This window comes from Elephas maximus, chromosome 6 (assembly GCF_024166365.1).
Source record: "Elephas maximus indicus isolate mEleMax1 chromosome 6, mEleMax1 primary haplotype, whole genome shotgun sequence".
Taxonomy (NCBI): Eukaryota; Metazoa; Chordata; class Mammalia; order Proboscidea; family Elephantidae; genus Elephas; species Elephas maximus.
In genome coordinates, this window is record NC_064824.1 from 39015947 (window position 1) to 39041640 (window position 25694).

The 25694-nt window shown below is 37.4% G+C and overlaps 1 protein-coding gene across 1 annotated transcript in view; it reads left to right on the plus strand.

Moving 5' to 3' along the window:
* The first annotated feature begins 2234 nt into the window (after positions 1–2234).
* The window catches only part of KYNU (kynureninase), a 158245-nt gene continuing 134785 nt past the window's right edge, over positions 2235–25694 (plus strand). The window contains exons 1-2 of the mRNA XM_049887124.1: positions 2235–2333; positions 6147–6328. Coding sequence (XP_049743081.1) covers positions 6160–6328 — 169 coding nt within the window. The 5' untranslated portion in view covers positions 2235–2333; positions 6147–6159. The remainder of the gene's footprint in view (positions 2334–6146; positions 6329–25694) is intronic.

Consider the following 25694-nt stretch of genomic DNA (forward strand, 5'->3'; position numbering starts at 1 on the left):
AAAATATATTTTCTGTTCACTGGTAATTTCGTGTAGTATATCCCCCTGTGGAAACTCTGGTGGTGTAGTGGTTAAGTGCTATGGCTGCGAACCAAAGGGTTGGCAGTTCAAATCTACCAGGCGCTCCTTGGAAACTCTATGGGGCAGTTCTATCTGTCCTATAGGGTCGCTATGAGTCGGAATCAACTCAATGGCAGTGGGTTTGGTTTTTTTTTTATATCTCCCTGTTATGGGTTGAATTGTGTCTCCTCGAATATGTGTTGGACTCCAAATCCTATACCTGTGGATGTGATTCTGACAGGAAATAGGTTTCCTTTGTTATGTTAATGAACCTTACCATTGTAGTTATTGTTGTATGCCATTGAGTAGAGTCAGAATCCTATCGACCCTATAGGACAGAGCAGAACTGCCCCCTAGGGTTCCAAGCTTTTTTTTTTTTTAAAACTTTACAGGAGCAGATCACCAGGTCTTTTGTCCTGTGGAGCCACTGCTGTGTTTGAACCAACATTTCCCTTAGCAATTAATCACTTAGCAGTGTAGCATGTGTCCTAAATCTGATCACTTCTGAGTTATAAGGAGCAGCAGAGACACAGAGACAGGCAAGCAAGCACAAACAGGGAAAGATAGATGCCACCTGAAGATCACTGAGGAACTGAGGGACACTGGGGGTACAGAAGATAAAAGGAACAAGGATCTTCTCCCAGAACCAACAGAGAGAGAAAGAGCCTTCTCCTAGTGCTGGTTCCCTGAATTCGGTTTCTAGATTCTTAAACTGTGAGAAAATAAATTTCTGTTCTTTAAAGCCACACGCTTGCAATGTTTCTACAGCAGCAGCACCAAGAAACTAGAAAGACACTACCTCTCTTGGATCCTGGAGGGTAGTAATTTCTGACCTATTAATAGTAATAATAGTGTACCACTTATTGGGGTCTTGGTGGCACGGGGTCTTGGTGGCACACTGTCTAAGAGCTTGGTTGCTAACCAAAAGGTAAGCAGCTCGAATCCACCAGCCACTCCTTGGAAACCCTATGGGGCAGTTCTACTCTGTCCTATAGGGTCACTATGAGTCAGATTTGAATCGACAGCAATGGGTTTGGGGATTTTTTCTTTTTTTGGTACCATTTTTTTAGCTACTATTATATGTCATGGTATGCTACGCTTTCTACAGACATTATTTAATTATTCATTTATCTTGTCAGGACTTTTATCCCACATTTAATAGATAAACTGAGGCTCAGAAAGGGTAAGTGACTTGTCCTTGGTTATAAGGGGAACACATGGTAGAGATGACTAAATCAAATATTACTTTACCTTGCATGTTGCGGGTGCTTAACAAGTAATTCAGTTATTTAGTCCCAGTTCCATCTTTAATTCTATTTCTGACAGTCTTTGTTAGTGGTTTTTATACCAGAAATAATGTTCATCTGTTCTGTTGACTCACCCTAGAGAGTTTTTTCATTGGACAAGCACAGGAAAAAGCCTGAGGAGATAATGCATGTAGAACAATAAATAGCCCATAGGCTTAATTTGCATTTATGAAATTTCCCAGACTAATTTTCTTGAGACTCTTCAGATCCTAACTTTCTTCCCTTCATTGCCTTTTTAACTGTCTAGATTTATTTAAAGTATTTAAAGCCCACAAATTAGGCAATAATGTGTATTCTGGAATTGAGAGAGTATTTTAAAGTTTTGAACAAAATGTTCACCTGTTAAATAAGCCATAAACTCTGCTGTCAGACTCTGAACTCGCAATCTATTTGACAGTGAGTTACTGCCTCAAAAGCCACGTGAAATGTCTTTTGAGAGTTGGGAAAGAAATTGTTTCTGGTCCATGCCGTATTCCTCAGTCCAAAGCAGAGGAAGAAATGCAAAATTTTGAATTTAGCTTCAGGACAATTACATGTCCAATAAGCTAAGTTAGAGGGCTAGGAAGTGTTTACAGGAGTCTAAAGGGCAGAGAGGACTGGACTAGGTTTTGTTCTGCTAAGCCTGAAGTCCCTGTGAGTCTGAACCAACTCAAAGGTAGCTAACAGTACCAGCAAAAGGCAAAGCTGTTTAAGTGAAGGAGCAACAAGGCAAGGCACAGCATTTGAAACCAGGAGCTCGAGTACAATTTTGCTTAGATTTTTGTGTATGACTGGAGATTTACAATTAGATTAGACAGGGTGGGAGGAGCTAAAGTTAGTTTAGAAATTCCCCACAGGGTGGAGTCTGAGTAGAAGTGCTTTCAATACCTTACCCTGACAGCTGACCTATAAACTTACAAGAAATACTTAAGAGATTTTTTTTTTTCCTCAGACTGGAAGCTGTGGACCTCATTGGAAACCCAGACGGTAAGTATCGAGGCGCTGATTATACAAACACAGTGATTTTCCAAAGAAAAATTCTCTCTGGTAGAATAGTTGTTATACTTTAGAAGTATCGTCTTTATTTTCTATACCATCTTTAGAACAAAAATAGCCCAATCCAATTTTCATGGACTCCGCCTTGAAAATTTGGATTGAAAGAAGAGAACTTTACTAAAGTAGGGAAAAAGAATGGATGTCAACAGTACACTGCAATTCATCTACTAAGTGATGGTTATATTTGAATAATTAAAGTTAATCCTGTTATTCCTTAAATTTACACTGTAAAATTAGATCAAAGTCAAAGGTAACAAATGAGGAAAAGATATTTTTAAATAAGCTTTGTTCTTTTTTGTGAACTCTAGAGTGTTTTATGCTGCTGTTAGTCATATTAAATATTTATTTAGAGAAGTGAGAATGTCTACTTCTTGGGCAGAGTTTCTTCCTCTTTCATATTATGAAACATTTGCCTAAGAATGGAAAGTTAGCATACTTCTTTCTACATAGTAAATGAAGATTTTGTTCCTTTGCTTGCTTGCTTTTATTTTGAGGAGGGTAGAGTGTTATTGGGTAGTAACATTGGAACAAATGTGTTGCTCTTATTAATGTGAAGTTCAACAGTCAAATCATATAATCCTAGGTATGAAATATACACTGTAGCTATATCACAGTCATTTCTTAAACAATCATACCTTTAAAGAAGGTTACTCTGTACATGTACAAATATATCAAATAAGACTTTCTTACTGCCTCAGTGGAAAGCTACTCTCTTTCATTATAATTTACCAGGTTCTAAACTTTGAACTCACACAGTTTGCTCATTTTAGGCCTGAGACCCAAAACTGTGTAAAGATTAACCATTGGGTCACCACAGTCATCTATTTAACTGTTTAACTGGAGGCCCCTCTGTGAATAGATCTTGAATTTGATGATTCTATAATCAGCCTTTAAAGTTTTAACTGTCTTAAAAAAAAAAAAAACTGTGAAAACATAACTTATGAGATTTCATAAGTTAAATTGAAGGTAAAATGGGAATTTCCTTTAGAAGGTATTGATATAAAAAGATAGCCAAATATTATAAAAAATATCTTTTATCTCTTTATAAGGGACTTCTCTTCATTAATAGCATTTGATCCTGAACTCAATCCTCTGAATAAAGCAGAGTTTACATTTACTTTATAGAACATTGGAGCACAGAGATGTTAGGTGACTTTTCTAAGGCTATACGGTATGTGTGCCCACCTCCTCAGTAAAATTAACACTAAATACAGGGTCGCTTTTTTATGAGTCGGAATCGACTCGACAGCAGTGGGTTTGGTTTTTTTGTTTTTGTATGTAAAATATGGAGTCCCTGGGTGGATTGTGGCAAATGATTAGGTGTTTGACTGCTAACCAAAAGGTTGGAGGTTCGAGTCTACCCAAAGTTCTTCCAAAGAAAGGCCTGGTGATCTACGTACAAGAAAACAGTTAACTGGAAACCTTACGGAGCACAGTTCTACTCTGACACAAATGAAGTCACCATGACTTAGACTATATATATGAAATATAAAATTTGAAGCTTTTTTTTTCCTTTAACTTGGGTTTAATTTCCTTTTTTCAAAATAAGAGGATGTCAGTTTACTCGTAAATGGTAAAACTAAATAAGGCGTAACATTATGGCTTGTGAAACACTAATTCTCTTAGTGGGTGGGAAGGATACAGAATTAAGCGGCAATTATTATGGGTTAATAAATTGCTTCCTTGGAGTGACGGCATTGTCTATGTTATTATGGGAACTAAGGATTGTATTTGTGCAGTTGGAGGCTGTGAGTAGTGGTAGCATCAGGCAGACATTCTTTTTCTGGAAAAACTACTATGCCACCCGATATCTTAATATCATTGTGGGTGAGATTATGAGTAGACTTCACTGGGGCTGAGACAGGCTCAGACTTAGAACCAGCCACTTTAGCCTTTGTCAGGGTGGGACTGGATTAGGCAGGATTGATTTAAAAAGAGGAAATGAATTTGGATTCAGATTTGTAGCCTTTTGGTACTTTGCAGATTGAATTCAGAGCTGAAAAAAAAGAAGTCAAAGGAAAAAAGAATGAGGTAAAGAAGCAAACAAAATCAGGACTCGAGATAAAAAATAAATAAATAAAATGAGAGTTTCCAAGTATGAATTCTGCTCTGTACATTCCACCCACGTGGCCCTGACTCAACTCCTCAGCCAAAGATCAGGATCGGTTCCTTCTGCTTAATTTTTATTTCTGCCCTTCCTATTCCAGGGTTTAGTTTCTAAATGGAGGAAAATGATTCTGGTTCCTCAGGATTGTTAGAAGGATTAAATGAGGTACAAATATAAAGAGATTGATGAATATCCTTTAAAAAAAAAAAAAACAAAGATAGTTGAATTTCTCTGGGAATATGACAGAAGCAAATAACTGGTTTATTTTTTAGTTAATCTCATTTAAGGGGAGCAATAAACCCTCAAAAGTGCAGACTCCTCAAAAGAAGTCCAAAATCTTAGGCAAATTTTCTTGGATTCTGAGTCTCACTGGAAATGTTCCTCTGTTTCCCCTGTGGATAGAATGAGAGGACATTCTTTAATAACAGGCCAGATAATTCACAAAGCTCTTTTGTTTATTCTCTTACTCAGCTGCCATCTTTTGAAACATTCTATCTACAAGGTATTGCTTGACAATGGATGATTATAAAAGCAAATTAAACAAGATTCCGGCCTCAGATAGAATGTAGTTTAGTAGAGTAGGCCAGGAACTCAATCAAGCTATCACAAATAATGAATTTATAAGAAAGATACACTTGATAATAAAGCAGAAAAACAGCACATAGGGTTTAGGACAAACCAAGCAGGTAGGCTTCCAGAGCCTTGTCTAGAAGGAGTCAGTAACTCTTGTAAAGACTGGGTTGTCCTGTCACCTTTTCAGAAACCATAGCTAGTCCATCCCCAGCCATTATGTAATGAGGTAATTTCTACCCCTGGACTCACTTGTTGCATTTCCCATTGTTTGTTCTGTTCTACTATGAAAAAACGAGTCACTCGTGAAAATACCCTTGCTAGACCCTACCATTCCCTAGCTTCTCTCTGTGGTTCTTTTAAATAGTCTCCTGTTTCTAACTGAATGAATAATCTCACCCATCAGGTCCTGTTTTTTATATGTCAGTGGTTTTAAAACTATGATCCAAAAACGACTGGGGATGTGACAGTGGATTTGGGATGAGGAAAAGAAGAAGCTGGGTGGCACATTGTTTTTCTACACTTTTACAAAAGCATCTTTAATGTTGACTCTTAGTGAGATATTTGGAGAAAAAAGTGATACAGTTAAATGTTTGAAAGTCACTAACAGGCCCACTTTTCCCTCATAATATGAATAAGAAGAGCTAGCATTTAATACTTACTCTGTCCTGAACACTATGAAGCTACAGCTGCTAACCAAAAGGTCGGCAGTTCGAATCCACCAGGTGTTCCTTGAAAACTGTATGGAGCAGCTCTACTCTGTCCTATCTGGTTGCTGTAAGTTGGAATGGGCTCGATGGCAACGGGTTTGTTCAGTTTTGGAACACCATGATTTGGAATCAGTCCATGGCAACGGGTTTTTTTTTTTTTTTTTTTTCTGAACGCCATTGTAATGGGTTTACACATATTACCTAATTTAGACCTTTCAACAACCCTAAGTTACTATTATTTTCTTCATTTTATGGATAAACACTCAGACATAGGGTTTGGCAGTTATATTATTTCTGAGTATGAAAATTTTCTACAGGCAAATGATGGTTGCTAATTTTTTTTTTCTTAATTTTTAGAGAACAACTTGCAATGGAGCCCTCACCTCTTGAATTACCAGCTGACACAATACGACGTATTGCGGCAGAACTCAGATGTAGCCCCACAGACGCGCAGGTTGCTCTCCGCCTCGATGAGGAAGATAAGCTGAGGCACTTCAGGGAGTATTTTTACATCCCCAAAAAGCAAGATCTGCCTCCAAGTAAGGATACTGGGAAATTTTTTTTAATCACTTTATTAATTTACTGACATTTGCTATTGCATGTATTTATCATAAATCTTTGAATCATTGTTCCATTGCGTAATAGTCATTGCAATTGTGTCTGAGAAACAGCAGGTCTCTGGTGCTATTAAATCAACCTGTCAGTCTGCCTAAGCCTCAGATTCTTTATGGTTCCTCTCCTCCTCTGAATAAAATGCTTACGGGGTGCTTATGCTGTCATCTACTTCTCTGAACAATAGGGTGACTGATTGAAAATTATAGACAGATGCATTTGCTTGTTCTCTAAGCCCTTAAAGCTCAAAACAATTGCTTTTCAATGCAGTATTAGAGTATCTCCTATTTGGTGGCATCCAGTTTATGATAGCATATTTATCTTAGAGGGAATATTATTTTGAGACTTGGGGTATAATAGGAGAGGTGTTACTTGAATGACCATCTTTGCATGCTGTGAGTAAAGATGGAGTATGTAGAACTTTAAAAAAAAAAAAGAAGCAGCAGCAATAAATGCCTAAGGAATATATACTGCATTTTTTTTTTTTTTTAAGAGTACAATAATCTGGCTCTATTTTTAGTTTGGTGAAAAAAAATAGGGAAAACAATTTTTTATGATTTCTTTATTCCATTTTACACCAATGAAAAAGGCTATCAAGTTGAATGGAATAATCCACCTAAATGCGTTTCATGTGATTTACGTAGTCTGGTTTTCATTTTTTTTCTTCATACTGAATGAAGCAGGTACAGGTTTAGGTACTCAGAATCTAAGAGCATCAGCTAATGTAATTTGTGGATGAGATGGGGGTCACAAAGCTGTGTTATTTGGCACCTATGTTATGTAACATATGATGACAGTCTCTACTTCAATATTCACCCTAAAACGTATATCTAGCTCCTCATGCTCTCAATATCCTGTAGAATTCTGGAACTAGGAAAGAAGAGAAAGTCATACACTCAATTTAAAGTTGTTTAATATCAATTGAGGGAGACATTGATACAAATGACAGCTACATGAGATCAAATAAAGTAAGGCTGTAAGTGAAGTAATCTGAGATCACAGAAGAAAAATATTCTAGATCTTTCTAGACATTTTGATTTAACTTAGTTATCCATCAGAGCTTGAAATTTGAAAAAAAATCACAATCTTGGAAAAGTCATTGCTGATTCTGAAAAGAAATAAGAGCAAAGATGAATTGATTCAACAGGGAATTCCAACAATTTATTCATTTAAAAAATATAGCTGCGAAAAACATAAGATTTTATTTCACTAACTTAGAGTTCTTCTAGATCAGTGATTAACAAAGTGTGGCTCCCTGACCAACAGCATTAGCATCTCCAGGGAACTTATTAGAAATGCAGATTCTTGGATCTCCCTCCAGAATTTCTGAATAAGTGACTCTGGAGGGTGAGGCCCAGCAATCTGTGTTTTAATGAGCCTTTGAGGAGATTCTGATAACACATTAAAAGTTTGAAAATGACTATTCTATATAGGATAGCATAGTGGTTAAATGCTATGGCTGGTAACCAAAAGGTCGGCAGTTTGAATCCACCGGGTGCTCCTTGGAAACTCTATGGGGAGGTTCTACTCTTTCCTATAGGATTCGCTATGAATAGGAATCTACTCAACGGCAACAGGTTTGGTTTGATTTTTTGGTAGGATGATATCACAAAGTTGGATGAATTTCCATTCTTACTCTTCTTGTTCTTGTTCTGAGGGTGCGTCCATTCAACAAACATGCATTAAGCACTTACTATGTTCTCACAGAGTGAGAATGGAAATTAATTGATCCAACTCTATGATATCATCCTAAGTGATCTAGAATAGTCGTTATAAAATTTTAGTGTGTATCAGAATCTCTTGGGGGCTTGTTAAAACACATTGCTAGGCCTTACCCTCAGAGGCTCTTATACAGTAATTCTGGAGTGAGGATCGCTATGAATTCAAATCAACTTGATGGCAACTTTTTTTTTTTTTCATTTGTGTTCTAGACCCTTTTCTCAGAACAGTTTGTTAATGAACTAAAGTCCAAGGTTGTCACCTATCTGAACTTACATTCTAGTAGGAGAAGGCAGATGTAGTAAACAAACTTAATAGTAATGTAATATACGCTCACTACCAGATAGTGCTCTTTGTGTTATGAGTCCTAGAAGGCTGAATGTGGGAGTGTTATTTAACCCAGACTAGGCTGAGAAAGGAGCTCTGGTGACACAGTGGTTAAGCATTTGGCTGCTAACCAAAAGGTTGGCAGTTCAAATCTACCAGCTGTGCCTTGGAAACCCTATGGGGCAATTCTACTCAGTCCTATAGGTCATTCTATGATTTAGAATCAACTCAATGGCAACAAGTAAGGTAGCATAACATGGAGAACAAATGTTCTTTAGCAACTAAAACAATTAAAAACAAAGAACCTAAACAAGTTTTAAATCATAACTTCCAATATATAATTTTTTTTTTTTTTTTTGAATCCTAAAGAAAAACTAGTCTCTGGGTGATGCTTTCAGCTACTAACCTAAAGATTGGCTGTTTGAGCCCACCAGTGGTTCCCCTAAAGAAAGGCCTGGTGATCTGCTTTCATAAAGATTACAGCTAAGAAAGCCCTATGAGGCAGTTCTATTCTGCAACACGTCTCCACGAGTCGAAATGAACTTGACAGAAAGGGATTTTTTTTTTAAGGCTACAGGCACAAGCCAGTATTATGAAAAGTTCCCTGATGTTTTGCCATTAAATATAATGCTTGTGTTGGGTTTCTAATTAAAATTTTCATCAAAATAAGTAAGTTTTCTTCTGTTCCTAGCTACACTCTGAGATGTTTTTAGAGAAAGGGTCAAAATCATTTTTACTTACCTGGTGTTGCACTTATGTTTAATATGATTCTGAAGGTCCTAGACGACAAATAAGACCAAAAAACAAAACCGCACACACACACACACACACACAAACTTTAAGGTATAAACATTGGAAAGGATATATGTAAATTTTTTTGAAATAATAATATTCCCGTTTGTAACATCCTTGTACCTGAATCTCTGACAGCATATTGGATATTCCCAGAAGACATTCTCTTTTTGCAGAAACATAAGACAAATCTTTTAAGGCCTTTACGTTGGAATGCCAAACTGTTATTCAGGAAGACAGTTGTGCTAATTTACGTTTTCTCCAGAAATAAAGGGAAGTGGCTCATCGAATCTAGGTATCAACAGTGTTTTAGTCAGGGATCTCTAGAAAACTATAACCACTGAGATGTATATATAAAGAGAGAGAGAGAAGAGACAGAGAGAGATTGATTTACTTCAAGGAACTGGCTGATGAGATTGTGGAGGGCTGTTGGTGTTAGATGCCTTGAAGTTGGTTCCTACTCATAGCGACCCTATGTACAACAGAAAGAAACATTGCCTGGTCCTGTGCCTTTCTCACAATCATCCCTATATTTGAGCCCATTCTTACAGCCACTGTGTCAGCCTCTCTCTTTGAGGGTCTTCCTCTTTTTTGATGACCCACTACTTTATTAAGCATGATATTCTTCTCCAGGGACTGGTTCCTCCTGATAACATGTCCAAAGCACGTAAAACGAAGTCTTGCCATCCTTGCTTCTAAGGAGCATTCTGGTTGTACTTCTTCCGAGACAAATTTGTTCGTTCTTCTGGCAGTCCATGGTATACTCTATATTCTTTGCCAACACAATAATTCAAAGGAATCAAATTTTTGGTCTTCCTTATTCGTCGTCCAGCTTTCACATGCGTATGAAGTGATTGAAAATACCATGGCTTGAGTCTTTTTTTTTTTTTTGAGTCTAATCCTCAAAGTGACATCTTTGCTTTTCAATACTTTAAAGAAGTCTTTGACTGCACATTTGCCCAGAGCAATATGTCATTTGATTTCTTGGCTGCTGCTTCCATGGGTGTTGATTGTGGATCCAAGTAAAATGAAATCCTTGACAACTTCAATGTTTTCTTCCTTTATCATGACATGATCTTGCTTATTAGTCCGGTTGTGAGGATTTTTATTTTCTTTGTCTTAAGGTGTAATTCATACAGAAGGCTGTCATCTTTGATCTTCATCAGTGTTTCAAGTCCTCTTCACTTTCAAGCAAACTTCCCTAACTTTAAACCATGCACTATCCCCTTGTTCTGTTCGAACAACTCCCCCTTGGTCTATGTACAGGTTTTGCATGAACACAATAAGGGTTCTGAAATTCTTATTCTTCCCAATGTAATTCGTAACTTATTATGATCCATGCAGTCTAATGCTTTTGCATAGTCAATAAAACACAGGTAACGTCTTCCTGATATTCTCTCCTTTCAGTCAAGATCCAGCTGACATCAGCAGTGATGTCCCTCATTCCACATCCTTCTCTGAATCCAGCTTGAATTTCTAGCACTTCCCTGTCTGTTATGCTGCAACTGTTTTAGAATTATATTTAGCATAATTTTACTTGAGTGTGATATTAATGATATTATTTTAAAAATTTCTACATTCTGTTGGATCACCTTTTTTTGGAAGGAGCACAAATATGGACCTCTTCCAGTAGTTTCGTCAGGAAGCTGTCTTCCAAATTTCTTGGCATAGACGAGTGAGCACTTCCAGCGTTGTATCAGTTTGTTGAAACATTTCAGGAGATACCACATGATCAAGAACTCATGGTGCTACAGGATGAAGTTCCAGCTGCATGAAAGCATTCGCAAGAGATGTGGAGGCTTAGCAAATCCAAACTCTGTAGGTCAGGTGACAGGCTGGAGACTCTTGTAGTCCTCTGTCCCCCAGGCTGTAGGTCAGGCAGTGGAAAGAAAGCACAGTGAAAAGTGGAAAGTTCTGCCAAAATAACTATTTATAGTTTGGAGCCAGAACACATCCTAGGGAAACTGTTTTCAAGGAATCAATTTATTACATTACATTATGTTGTTGTTGTTAGTTGTCGAGTTGATTTTCACTCAGTGACTCCATACGTATCAGAATAGAACTGTGCCCCATAGAGCTTTCTTTTTTGTTCCCATAGGGTTTTCTTTTATTTACTTATTTTTTTTTTAACTGTGCTTTAAGTGAAAGTTGAAAACCCTGGTGGTGTAGCTGTTAAGTGCTACAGCTGCTAACCAAGAGGTCAGCAGTTCAAACCTTCCAGGTGCTCCTTGGAAACGCTATGGGGCAGTTCTACTCTGTCCTATAGGGTCTCTGTGAGTTGGAATTGACTTGATGGCAGCAGGTTAAGTGAAAGTTTATAGTTCAAGTTATTTTCTCAAATGAAAGTTTATACACACATTGATATGTGACCCTAGTTACTCCCCCTATAATATCACAGCACATTCCTCCTTTCCACACTGTATTTCCCTTGTCCGTTCAACCAGCTCCTGTTCCTCTCTGCCTTCTCATCTTACCTCCAGACAGGAGCTGCCCATTTAGTCTCATGTGTTTACTTGAGCTTCACAAGTATCATTTTATGTCTTATAAAAAAGTCTAATTTTTGTCTGCAGAGTTGGCTTTGGGAATGGTTTTAGTTTTGGGCTAACAGAGAGCCCAGGGCCATGTTTTCTGGGGTCCCTCCAGTTTCAGTCAGACCATTAAGTTTGGTCTTTTTTCTAGAATTTGAGCTTTGCACCCCACTTTTCTCCTGCTCCATCACGGACTCTGTTGTGTTTCCTGTCAGGGCAGTCATTGGTGGTGGCCGGGCAGTGTCTAGTTCTTCTGGTCTCAGGCTGATGGTATCTCTGGTTTATGTGGCCGTTTCCGTCTTTCCAGCTCATATTTTCCTCGTGTCTTTGGTGTTCTTCATTCTCCTTTGCTCCAGGTGGGTTGGGACCCATTGATGTATCTTAAATGGCAGCTTGCTAGCTTTTAAGAACTCAGACACCACTCACCAAAGTGGGAAGCAGAGCATTTTCTTAATGAACTTTGTTATGCCAATTGACCTAGATGTTGCCTGAAACCATGGTCCCCAGATCTGCACCCCTGCTACTCTGTCCTTCAGAGAGTTTGGTTGTATTAAGGAAATTTCTTAGCTTTGGTTTAGTCCAATTGTGCTTACTTCCCATGTATTGTATGTTGTCCTTCCCCTCATCTAAGATGATACTTGTCTACTATCTAGTTAGTGAATACCCCTCTCCCTCCCTCCCCAGCCTCATAACCATCAAAGAATGTTTTCTTCGTGTTTAAACCTTTTCTTGAGTTCTTGTAATAATGGTCTCATATGACATTTTTCCTTTTGCGACTGACTAATTTCACTCAGCCTAATGCCTTACAGATTCCTCCATGTTATGAGCTGTTTCACAGATTCGTTGTTGTTCTTCATAGTTACATAGTATTCCATTGTGTGAATATACCATAATTTGTTTATCCACTTGTCTTAGTCATCTAGTGCTGCTATAACAGAAATACCACAAGTAGATGGCTTTAAAAAAGAGAAATTTATTTCCTCACAGTAAAGTAAGCTAAAAGTCCAAATTCAGAGTGTCAGCTACAGGGAAAGGCTTTCTCTCTCTGCCAGCTCTGGAGGAAGATCCTTGTCATCCGTCTTTCCTTGGTCTGGGAACATCTCAGCACAGGAACCTCAGGTCCAAAGGACACACTCTGTTTCTGGCAGTGCTTTTTTGGTGGTATGAGGTCCCCCACTCTCTGCTTGCTTCCCTTTCGTTTTATCTCTCGAGAGGTAAAAGGTGGTACAGGCCACACCCCAAGGAAACTCCTTTACCTTGGATCAGGGAGGTGGCCTGAGTAAGGGTGGTGTTACAATCCCACCCTAATCCTCTCAACATAAAATTACAAGCACAAAATGGAGAACAACCACAGAATACTGGGAATCATGGCCTAACCAAGGTGACACACATATTTTTGGGGGGACATAATTTGATCCATGGCATTCTACCCTTTTGCCCCCCAAAAATCACATCCTTGCAACATGCAAAAACATATTCATCCCATCAGATCATAGCAAAAGTCTTAACTCCAAGACCAAAATCCAAAAATTCCTCTTCAACTGTGAAATCTAGAATACAAGTTATCTGCTTCCAGTGGTACGAGGACAGAACAGGCACAAGCTAGACATTTCCATTACAAATGGGAGACACTGAAGGGAAACAAGGCATAATAGGCATTCAGCATATCAGCAGAACACGTTACATCAGCCTTCAAAGCTTTGAAGATAATCCTTTGTTCCCTGAGACAATTTACACAATAACCTTGCCCTCCATCCTCTAGGCAGACACATCGGGGAGGGGAAGAATAGAGTTAAGGAAATCATCATCTAGGATGATTTTGTAGAAATCAAGAAGGATTTATGAAAATCCAAGCAAATGCAGTGGCGGTGGAGAGAGGGGAAGTGATTCAAGAAATATTTGAAATACTCACTAAATAAACCTGATATAATATTACAACAAGCATAGCATAAGCTAAAAATTTCTGGTAGAGGTGAATAGTGGTGCTATTCACTGATGTTATTAGTTTGTTTGAGAACTCTTCATGAAAAAAGAAAAAAACAGTTGTTTCTCTGTTGTTGCTTTGTGAATTTTGGCCTTGATCTCATAATCCAAGAAGGAAGCTGCTGCATTTCAAACAGTTGGAAGCAGGATTTTAATCTTAGAAATAATAGAGAGATAGTTTTGTTGTTGTCATGAATTGAATTGTGTGCTGCCAAAATTTGTGTCAACTTGGCTAGGCCATGAACCGCAGTATTGTGTGGTTGTCCACCATTTTCTGATCTGATGTAATTAGCCTATGTGTTATAAATCCTAACCTCTATGATGTTAATGAGGCAGGATTAGAGGCAGTTATGCTAATGAGGCAGGACTCAATCTATAGAATTAGGTTGTATCTTGAATCAATCTTTTCTGATATATAAAAGAGAGAATTGAGCGGAGAGCAGAGGAACCTCATTACCACTAAGCAAGAGTAGTCAGGAGCAGAGTACGCCTTTTGGACCCAGGGTCCCGGCACTGAGAAGCTCCTAGACTAGGGGAAGATTGACAACAAGGAGCTTCCCCCAGAGTAGACAGACAGAGAAAGCGTTCCCCTGAAGCTGGCACCCTGAATTTGGACTTCTACCTTCCTAAACTGTGAGAGAATAAATTTGTGTTTGTAAAAGCCATGCACTTGTGGTATTCCTGTTGTAGCAGCACTTGATAACTAAGACAGTCATGCGTAAACTTGTTTAGTTTATTACAAGGTAGTCATGAAAAGGTATGCAAATAAGACCTTGCAACTTTCATTTTAGAACTGGAGAATTAGAATGAAAAATTATAATTACAATGTTAGTTCAATGGTTACAGTCTCAGTGTTTACACTTTTACCTTTTACAACAGGTTCTCGGGAGGAAGGCTTGACTATGGCCCGAATTTGGTGGAGGTACCTTATAGCTAGGGTTTGAGATAAGTGTTGGTAGACAGAATCTCAGCTGAGAGTCTCAGTCTTTCTAGAAGTCAGTCTGTAAAGGGGGCTCCATCTCTGCCTTCTCTCAGTGAGTAAGCAGAAGAAATCCAGGGTTTACATGTGAATTTTCCACCTTGGCCTCTCATGATAAGGCCAGCATGATTTCAAAGACTAGTTTGCTATACCTTCTCTCCGTGGTTAGAGACTAGCTGAATGTTACATCTTCTCTTCAAGGTTAGAGATTAAGGAAGTTATTTAAATTTCTATCTCAAGGCTAGTTTACAAAGATAACTTTGTTATGCATTCTTTTATTACTGCATACCAAGTCAAAATCAACATAAAGATTGTTTGCCACATTCTTCATGCTTCTATGTCCAAATTCAGAAATTTTCTAAATACTTTCAAGTGACTTATCAAAAGAAAAAAAAAAAAAAACCCATTGCCATCTAGTTGATTCTGACTCATAGTAACCCTATAGGACTGAGTAGAACCGCCCCACAGAGTTTCCAAGGAGCACCTGGTGGATTCGAACTGCCAATCTTTTGGTTAGCCGTCATAGAGGTTAACCACTATACCACCAGGTTTCCAAAGGACTTACAGTTGCCTAAAAACTTATTGTTAATGTTAGAGACCCTCACAAAGGTAGACATATTTCTGTTTCCAAGTTCGTATTATCAGTGCTTAAACATATGTATTGTCCTAAACCAAACCAAACCCACTGCCGTCGAGTCGATTCTGACTCATAGCCACCCTATAGCACAGAGTAGAACTGCCTGATAGAGTTTCCAAGGAGTGTCTGGAGGATTTGAACTGCCAACCTCTTGGTTAGCAGCTGTAGCACTTAACCACTGTGCCACCAGGGTTTCCTGTAGAGGATTTTTAATTTTAGAAATTTAGAAATCAATAGATACTAGTTTGTCCTGATGAACTCATTTAGTTTACTGCAAGATAGTCATGACAAGGCATACAAGTAAGACCTCATGACATTCATTTTAGAACTGGAGAATTACAATTACAATGTTAGTTCAATGGTTAGAGTCCTCCTCTTTAGATTTCAGGCTTTTACCTCTTATGACAGGTTCTAGGGAGAAAAGCTTGACCATGGCTTGAACTCAGTGGAGGCCTTTTGTAGCTAAGGTCTGAGGTTGACAGTGGCCGGCAGAGTCTCTGCAAGCTCTCAGTCTTCAGAGAGAATGAGACACTGAAGAGAGATTATTTGCCTCTGCCTTCTTGTCAAAGAATGAACTTACTTCCATTGCTTATGTGTAAATTTTTGGCTTTGGTCTCATGTGATAAGGGCCAGGTGATGTCAAGTTTAGTGCATTACATCTTTTCTTTGAGGTCATACATTTGCTTAATGTTGCATCTTTAGAGATTAAGGGGTTGTTTACCACATTCCTAATGTCTCAGAACTACCTTACAGAGATTTAACTTTATGTTACATTTCTTTTATTATATCAGGTATTTGCCAAGCCAACTCAGGAAGGTTGTTTATGACATTGCTAATGTCTCAAGAACACCTTACAGAGATTTAACCTTATGTTACATTTCTTTTATGGTATCAGGTACGTGTCAAGAGAGGTTGTTTGTGACATGTCTCACATGATTCACATACTTTGATTTTTTTTTACTTTCCAAACAACTTATGGTTTCTAACAGTTTGAAAGTTAGAAAGGTTTATAAGTTTCAGTTAGAGAGCATCACAGAAGCATAATATACATATGTATATATATATAATATGCATATTGTATATGTATATACACACATTACGTAGGCATACATAACAATCGACCATTGACCTCAAGTCACATTCATTTCAAACCTTAACACACAATCTTTTTAAAGCAAGTTTTAACAATAATATTCCAAATATAATCAGTATAATAAAAATAACAGCTTCTTTTATATGACTTAAAAATTCATTACCCCAAATTCCAAAAATCTTATATAACTATCCAAACAAACTTCCTTGACAATTCTTTGTCCAGGCGAACATCATTTTTACTCTACTTATGGTGGTACAAGCATTGTTAGCATGGTCTAAGGCATGTGCACTTGCCATAAATGCAGTATTTAAAGTGGTCATTGTTGGAGGAATTTGTCCTTCTGTTTTTTATTTACCTTTTGGATCATAGATTGTATATGTTTTGTTTCCTGCTTCAGATAAATTGCTCACACTGTCATGTTTATCCAGGGTTGATTTTATATTAACCAGAGAAATATTTGGTTTGGTTAAAAGAAAAATTTCATTAGTAATTATTATTATTCCTTTAGCTCATTAAAAAAAAAAAAATTATTCCTTTGGCTCATAAAAAACCAGAAATAGTATGCTTTACCTTAAATAGAGATATTTGGAGTATTAATTATTTTTGTGCAAACTTGAAAGGGAAATTCTGCATTATTGCCATCTGTTCAGTAAGTTAGATTTATCAAAATTTGGAGTACAGTACAAAGGTCCAGTTTCCCGAACAATAGACAATTGGTTGTTAAGACATTAAGACTATAGTCATAAGAATTTGGGCATCTGGAACTTTAGTGTTGTCAGGAGTTATTCAAGTATCACAGTTCCATTCTAATAACTAAATCACGTGGAATGTTTGTGCCAACAACAACGTTTGTTGGTTTTTTTATGTATAGAGGTGTTTGCTTAGCTCTAAGCATTCATTCTCCCTTTTGAAATAGGGGTATGGCCATGATGTGTTGGCTCAATTTCATAGTATCTTCTTTTAAAGCTAATATTTTAACCTCACATGTCCCAGTGGCATCACACCCGTTGTCAAATGTCATATTAATTTTAGACTTGGTAGGAGTGTTTGTTATAGCAGCACTCCAATATACACCATTGCTCTTATTAATGGTAGATATTTAATATTTGAAGTATTTCATCTTGCATTTAATGTAGTCATAAGAGGTTATGCTGTGTCTCAATTTATAACTTAATCATCTTGTTATTAGTTTGTTCCTGTCTGTTAGTCATTCTTTGAATGTCCATAGATGATTTCTTGTAGCATTATGTTCATTAATGTTAACAACGAATTGAGAAATATCTATGATTTGTGCACCTAAATTTGACAAAGTTGTCATAGCATGTGAGTTCAAATATTAATTTTATAGCCATATCATTAATCTAGAATTGCATTAGTAAGGTCTCTATCAGGCCTTCTATGATACTACCTAAAAAACTGTAGTGGTTTTCTTAGTCTTAGGGAATCCCTCATGGCCATAACATCGAGACAGAATGTTCAGGACAAGTAGATGCTCATTTACTTGTCAAGAAGTAGTAGTAGAAAAAGTATAAGTATTGCAGTATATATTTTAAATTTACAATTGTAGGGTGCTCCGAAAGGGTGTATCTTTATTTTGTCTAGAAGGATGCAACCCTGGCAGCAAATAGACATCTAAACTGATTAAGGCCTGTCTTGCTGGGAGGTTCCATGAACAGTGGAATTCCATGAGCCCATTGACTATATCTGTAGTTCTTTCAACCATGTAAGTCATTCCTGCAAGCAAATTAGGCATATAGTGTGGAAAGTCTAGACAGAGACACTATATACTCTCTAAAGATGATTGGGTTTCAATCAAGAAACCTCTGGGAACACTGGGTGCAAAGTACCTGGGGATGAATCATCTAGTCTTTCAACAGACTCAAACATCTGGGAGCTGAAATAGTAGGATCCACAGTCAGATCCAGAAGAGATGCTTTCCTGGAGAATGGTGTTTTGCCACTCTTTGAAAGAGCTGTAGTTGGAATGGTGAAATGATGGAACCATGAATGATTCAGCCAGGCTCAGTGAAGGAGTTGATGGCCCCGCAGAATTGGAGAGTACATTTGAGGAAAAGGGTGTTGGTGATTTGGTACCAGATGATGCATTAGGTGGATGGGTAATATCTAAAGGAAGTGGAGAACCCAATGCTGTTCATTTGGAACTCATTGCCATGAGCTAGGGTGTCAACCACAAAACAAATGCTGAGAAAAGTAAATGCAAACAATAGGGGAAAATGATTAAAATTAGGAAGTATTCTTAATCAGCAATAGCTTAGATTTCCTTGTAGTTACCTACTGTGTTTTTCTCAAGGCTGAGGCAATAATTTTCTCTCAGCTAAATGAGTTATTATATGCTTATTATGCCGTTTATCTTTTATAATATTAAATAACTTAATATCATTAGGGAGAGTAATCATCACATCTACGAGGCTTGGAGTATTAATTCTTTCTCCATGCTGAAGAGATTTAATTGCTTTCCACAAATTTTTAGACCACCCTCTAAGTTTCTAATATTGGTTACGAATCTTGATTTCTGTTTAAAGACACCACTATATATTTTAAAATTACAAGCTGCTGTGCAATTGTAAGGTAAACGGAAGTTCCACAAGATTCCTTTATCATCAGCCTATTTTTGTACTTGATGTCTAGTGAAATACTTTCTTTCACTAGATAAGTATGGATACATAATGCCCATCCCTAAAATATTCTCTAGTGCAGGTCCCATTAAACAGTTAATTTTTATGGGAGTATTATCATCAATTGAAGAATGTCTATGAACCCAAATTCTTTCACTTTGTTTACTACCTAAACCTGTTGCCACCGATTCTGACTCATAAAAAAAAAACCCAAACCCATTGCCATTGAGTCAATTCCAACTCATAGTGATCCTATAGGACAGAGCAGAGCTGCCCCACAGAGCTTCCCAGGAGCGCCTGGTGGATTTGAACTGCTGACCTTTTGATTAACAGCTGTAGCACCTAACCACTAAGCCACCAAGGCTTCCTTCTAACTCTTAGCGACCCTATATTTTGCTACCTAGACCTTATATATAGCCTCGATTATTACTTATCTCATCTTTATGTAGTTCTCCGTGAACCATGGTGATTTGGGATCCTGTATCCACAAGCGTGTGGAGCCCTGTTTGTGCAGTGGTTAAGAGCCTGGCCGTTAACCAAAAAGGTCAGCAGTTCAAATCCACTGGCCACTCCCTGGAAACTTTATGGGGTAGTTCGACTCTGTCCTATAAGGTTGCTATGAGTCCAAATTAACTGGACCACAATGGGTTTGGTTTTTTTTTTTTTGGTTTTAGGTACAAGCATATTTTCATATTTACATTTATCTCTAGGAATGGCCACAGTCATATATGGGCAATTATCCCCAGCTTTGGCCAGTAGACAGAGACTGCTGATTCCCCATAATGTGATTATGTCTCCTTGCTCAAGTCTTCCACTTCTGGTGATATTTGGTATGGATTCTATATTTCTACTAATAAATTCTCTACTTTGGCTCTTTTCTCTCCTTCTGAATTCTCTACAAAGGATTTGATCATTATTTCTCCTTCTGAATTTCTCTGTTTGGGTATTGGTGATCTTTTCCCTTCTGAACTCCTCCTGAATTCTGGTTAGTGCAACTAAACTCACTTCTGTATATGTTATCCTCCATTCTTCCCTACCACCTTCTCTGTTGTTCTCTATTGTTACCTGGCTGTGTCGGTCTAGATTGATTCCAATCTGGATTAAAGTGAGGTCTTTTGGGTTTAAAATTGGAGTTACACTTATTGTAGGATTTGAATTTAAAATTGGCTTTAAAAGCATAATGTTTGCCTTGGCTTTACTCATCAACTGCTCTAACTGAATTAATTAGGTTGTTTTCTCCAGCGAATACAGTAAATAAAACAGTTCTTTCTCATGGGGGTGTTGACCTAAGAAGTCCATTTTTAATTTGATCTGTAGCTTCAGCTTCTGATGGATTGTTAACTCTTCTATCACAGATCATTGTAAGTAAGCCTAGCTTTATTAGGATATTTGTGTCTTCTTCTGCAGTTGTCCTCTGTCTCATCTTTATGGCCATTCAGTTTGGGAGAAGTCATCTGTTTTTCCAGGCTTTTTCCATCTAACAAACAATAATTTTTCCATGGCTGTTTGGTTTTCCCCTAAAGCTCTTAATTCTTCCCTTAGTCTAGCATCATCAATGATTGCACCCAGTTGTATTATCTCATCATTAGTGAGGTTTAAGTTTCTTCTACCCTTCGAACAAATTCTAAAAGTCATTGTGTTTTGGTGGGAGTGCCTGTTTGTTGGAATTGTTATCTAAGTTTAATTATTTTCTGCCTTGCAAATTCTGTTCTGTAATTCTGGTGAGGTCTTTATCAACATTATTTTTGGTAATTTGTCAGTTGTCATGGGACATGCTATTCAATTAATTGTTTAGTAATATGCACAAATCACACAGCTCTATGATCTTACAATGTGAACACACCTGTATAACAAGCTGTTAGATCAAGAAACAAACCATTACCAGTACTGAGAAGAGTGCTTTGTACCCTGTTTGAGGTGTGATCTCCTTAAGGGTAACCATCATTGTGATTTTTATAGCCCATATTGGAATACCAACTCTTCATGTTTTGATCTAAAACCACTCATATTCAAGGGTTCAAGAATCTGGGCTAATATTTCCAAATGTCACAATTTAAATACTCTTTCATAATTTTATTTTTCTTACTAATGGCCATATTTCAATCATTTGAACCAGACACAGTTAAACTGTCTTTTTTTTCTTTAATTATCCACTGTTCCTATTAAAGCTACAAGTTTCTACATACCTTCTATGGGTGGTAGTTCCAATGTCAGTTCAGTTTTCAAAGCCTATGAAGTACTAGTTTGGTCTGTCCTGCAGGTATGCCACACAGTGGCCAATTTGGAAGTTAGGTTTGGTTCTCAAAGCTTTGTTATACTGTTTAGTGTCAGATCCACGCAGGCATAGTGCACAGGTGAACCCAGGAGTCCATATACAACTTTACAGGATCATTTTCTTGACCTTCCTCTTCTTTTCAACCTCCCTGGGGGCCGTCTTCATTTTCCTATGGCTAGAGAACTGAAGATTTAATTTGCTCTTTTGGCCATGCCCTTTCTATGACTGTGCCTGTCTTTGGCACCAGTAGACAATAGGATAGAAAGAAAACAAAAACAGATTTTTCCACAATTTAGGAACCCCCATTCCTCTGGTCAGAGAGAAAGGCTCTCTTCCTCAACGTTTAGGGTGCTTGTGAAATTACTGATGCTGTAACTGTCCCAATTGTCACAGGATTGACTGTTAGCTAGCATGGAAGAGAAGAGAAAAAGAAAATACACAGGGTACCCCCCACCCCCACCCCAGCCCTTCAGGGGCCTCTCTCCACTCCTCTGATCAGAAATAAGGATACTGGGCTTCTCCTGGAGCTTTTTTTCAGTCCACAACCACTGGGAATAGAAAGGAATATCTGGCTATCTTTGAATCCAAGACAGGAGATAACAGAGAAAGGAAAGGAAATATGAAATTCAATGCCAGTGATATTTGAGTTCTGGTTTTCTCCCCAGTACACCTGTTCCATGCAATCTGTTCAGGGCTTTTCGTTACATTTAATGGAATAAACAGTGGAGTAAGCTTGTGCCATCTTGACCAAAACTGAAACTGCTCCTTAGGGATTTTAAGATGCAGTGCTATGTACATTATACAAGGAAAGTAAATGAGTCCTTATTCCATTGGTTTGCTTTTGGAGAGTATTAGTCTGTCGGTAATACTTTGATGTATGTGCTCAGAGGACTGTGGTCTTAGACATATCTGAACATAAACATAAATTCCAGTTCGCAGTCTTCCAAATTGCCAAAATCCAATTCAATAATGTAAAAATAAAAAACAACCATATTTGTGCTACAAATATTAAGATTTAGATAATTAGACAGTTCTTACCCAACAAATTCATAGTAGATACTTGTAATTTTCTTAATTTTACCAGGGCTCAAAATAATCAGAACGCAAATGAAGCAAACATAGCTGGAATCTCTATGTGTTTTATTACTAATTGTAACACACTCAGCAACAATCCCATATTCACCAATCCTCGAAAACATTGCGTATGTTTGGAAAGGATATTTTCTTTTATGTTAAAAAAAAAAATAAGTCCATATTATTTTGAAATTTTTGTCTAAGAACAGTACTTGAATAATGCTTCTCTATTTTTTTTTTTATATTATATATTATTACCCACATTTTTCTCATGGCCTTCCAGTAGGGTTACATCCATTTATATGCATCTGGAGGAACCAGAAAACCTAACCTGTTGCCATTCAGTTGATTCCGATTCATAACAACCCTACAGAACAGATTAGTGCTCCCCCATAGGGTTTTCAAGGTTGTAAATCTTTAAGGAAACAGACTGCCACATCTTTCTCCCATGGTGTGGCTGGTGGGTTTGAGCTGCCAACTTCTCTGGTTAGCAGTTGAATGCTTAACCACAACAGGCCTCCTCATCTGGAGGAAAATACCTCTTAATTAGGAGTTCTTTTGAAACCAAAATCTTTCTAATAGGGGTTAACTACCACAAAGTGTTTTGTTTTGTTTTGTTTTCCTTTGTTTTTGCTCCACACCTTTAAGCCAATAAATTGACAAAAAAAACTCCAAAATTACAACAACCAATCTCAGGACATTATTTACCAAAGCAGCTTTTGAACTTTCGAACTCTTTCCTGAATCATAGGCCATGGCTTAGATTCAGCTCCGCTTCTCCATGTGAAGTTGTGCCTTAGACATCTCTTCAAGTATAAAAAGTAGGAAATGGAGCCCTAGTGGCACAGTGGTTATGAGATTGGCTGCTAAACGAAAGGTCAGCAGTTCAAATCTACTGATCCTTGGAAACCCTATGGGGCAGTTCTACTCTGTCTTATAGGGTTGCTGTGAATATGACTTGACTTGACAGCAATGGGTTTGGTTTTGGTTTGTTGAACTTAAAAAGAAAGAACATTAATTAAAAAACAATTTTAAAGTGGAATATGACAGCAAACTAATCTTTTGATCTAATGAACAAACAGCTAATTGATAATATTCCAAAAATTCAAGTTAATTAGATTTTTAAAGATTAAAAATTGTTTTGCAATGCCAAAAGGAAATATATAGACATTTATAACACTGAGACTTCTGTTGACTGCTGGTTTCTGTGTATACCACAACCTTGAGGCCTGGCATACATATCAAAGAAACACAAAGAAGAAAGGACAAAATATGCGTGTGTGCAATCCCTGAAACCTGATAAGCAAAATCATTAAAATTTGAGTTCCTTTTTACAATTAACAATTTTATTTTAGAAAATATGTTTTACACAGAGAAGCCATCTTAAGAATTTGTGGAACTTACCTTTGCCTCTGGAGCAAACCATAGGTTTCTTCTACATTTCCTCTTCAATTTGTAAAAAGAAAAAAAAAAGTTACATTCTATTCTCTGTTTAAAACTTACACTTGCTTTTTATTTATTTATTTATTTTTGTTTAGTGTATGTGCTCGTTTGGGAGTTAGAGGTATGCTGAGGTCTTTACTGTGTTAGCTCTTGGGGCAACTGGAGTGGGTCCTTTTCCTCTGTCCTGAAGCATCCTTAACTATGTGTTTCACAATGCGAAAAGGGTTGGGAATTTTTGCTCTAGAATGATTTCACATGTGTTTTATTACTGATTCTTAAATTATTTAAAATGGACTAATTAAATTGTAATATATTAACTTGAACTTGAGGATAATCTATATTCCATGACCTTGGGTAATGCAGTTAAACTAAAGGAATCTCAGTTTTTCTTTTGTTTCATTTTTAATAAAAAAGGCCAGACCATCTGACGTATGGTCATACAGTGAAACTAGTTGGTGGGATTTTAGAAGAATGCCTATCCCCAAGCACTACACAGACCAATTAAATTAGAATTTGCATCAGGCACAGGCACTGGTATCCTGTCAAGCTGTTAATGTGAGGAACCAGTAGGTAAATCTAAATGAGAGATATGAAAATCTCCTTTTTTATTTTTAGAATTAAAAAAAAAAAAACTATTTCATTAATACATGATCATGACTAGATGAAAAAGTAACATGTCTTTATGTACATGATTTTGATGTCAGTGGTAGTTTATCCCTTTGAAACACAACATATCTGGGACTAGTATCTAAAGTATTTCCATTAGTGTCACGTTTGGCCAACTTTAATGATATTAATTGGATGCTCCAAACATTTATTGAGTATGTATTTTAAGCAAGCCCCTATCAAAGGAAATCAGTATATGAAGAAGACATAAAACTTTACTCAAAGATACTAAAATGATTACGACTCAAAGCTAAAAGGTAGCTTCATGGGTATAACTTAAACCAAACGAAACTCTTTGACATTGAGTGGATTTCAACTCATAATGACCGTATTGGACAGAATAGAACTGCTTCATAGGCTTTCCAAGGCTGTAATCTTTATGGAAGCTGACTGCCACATGCAGAACAGCCGGTAGGTTTGAAACTCCTACCTTTCAGTTCTCAGCCAAGCATTTAACCACTGCACCACCAGGGCTCCTTTCATTGGTGTATCAACAATGAATATATTAATGGGGGCTGTTCCTTTTGGATTAAGTGAACTCAATGAAAAGTAGGAGAGCTACGTCACTTGGGGAAGACCCTACTCGAGAAGTCTGCTTGTTAGGTTATGGTAACTTTAGCAGAAAGAGTCTAGAAGTATACTGCAAGAGGTGGGAAGTGGAGGTAGTCGGGAGAATGATAATACATCAGCTGAAGTGTGTGTTAACTACTTTAGGGAACTGGAAGTTCCAACAAAAAAATAGGAAAGGGCTAACATAAAGTCACCAAAGTCAGATTACAACAGTGCTAGTCAAATAAGGCTTTCTTGCATTTTCTACCTTACTCCCTTGGAGGAATTTGAACCAGCAGTCATGGGGAACAGGAAAACAAACTACAATTGACAGCTCCTCTGTTCCAAACTGCAATTTCCTAAATTTAGATCAGGCCTGAGCTGGAGGTGGTGAGAGGCTTTGAATTTGAAGATATGCTGTAATTTTTTTAAATATTTTTTTTTTTATTTGTTGAGGATATACACAGGAAAACATACAGCAATTCAACAGTTTCTAAATGTACAGTTCACTGATACTGATTACATTCTTTGAGATGTGCAACCTTTCTCACCCTCTTTTTCTGAATTGTTCCTTCCCCATTAACATAAACT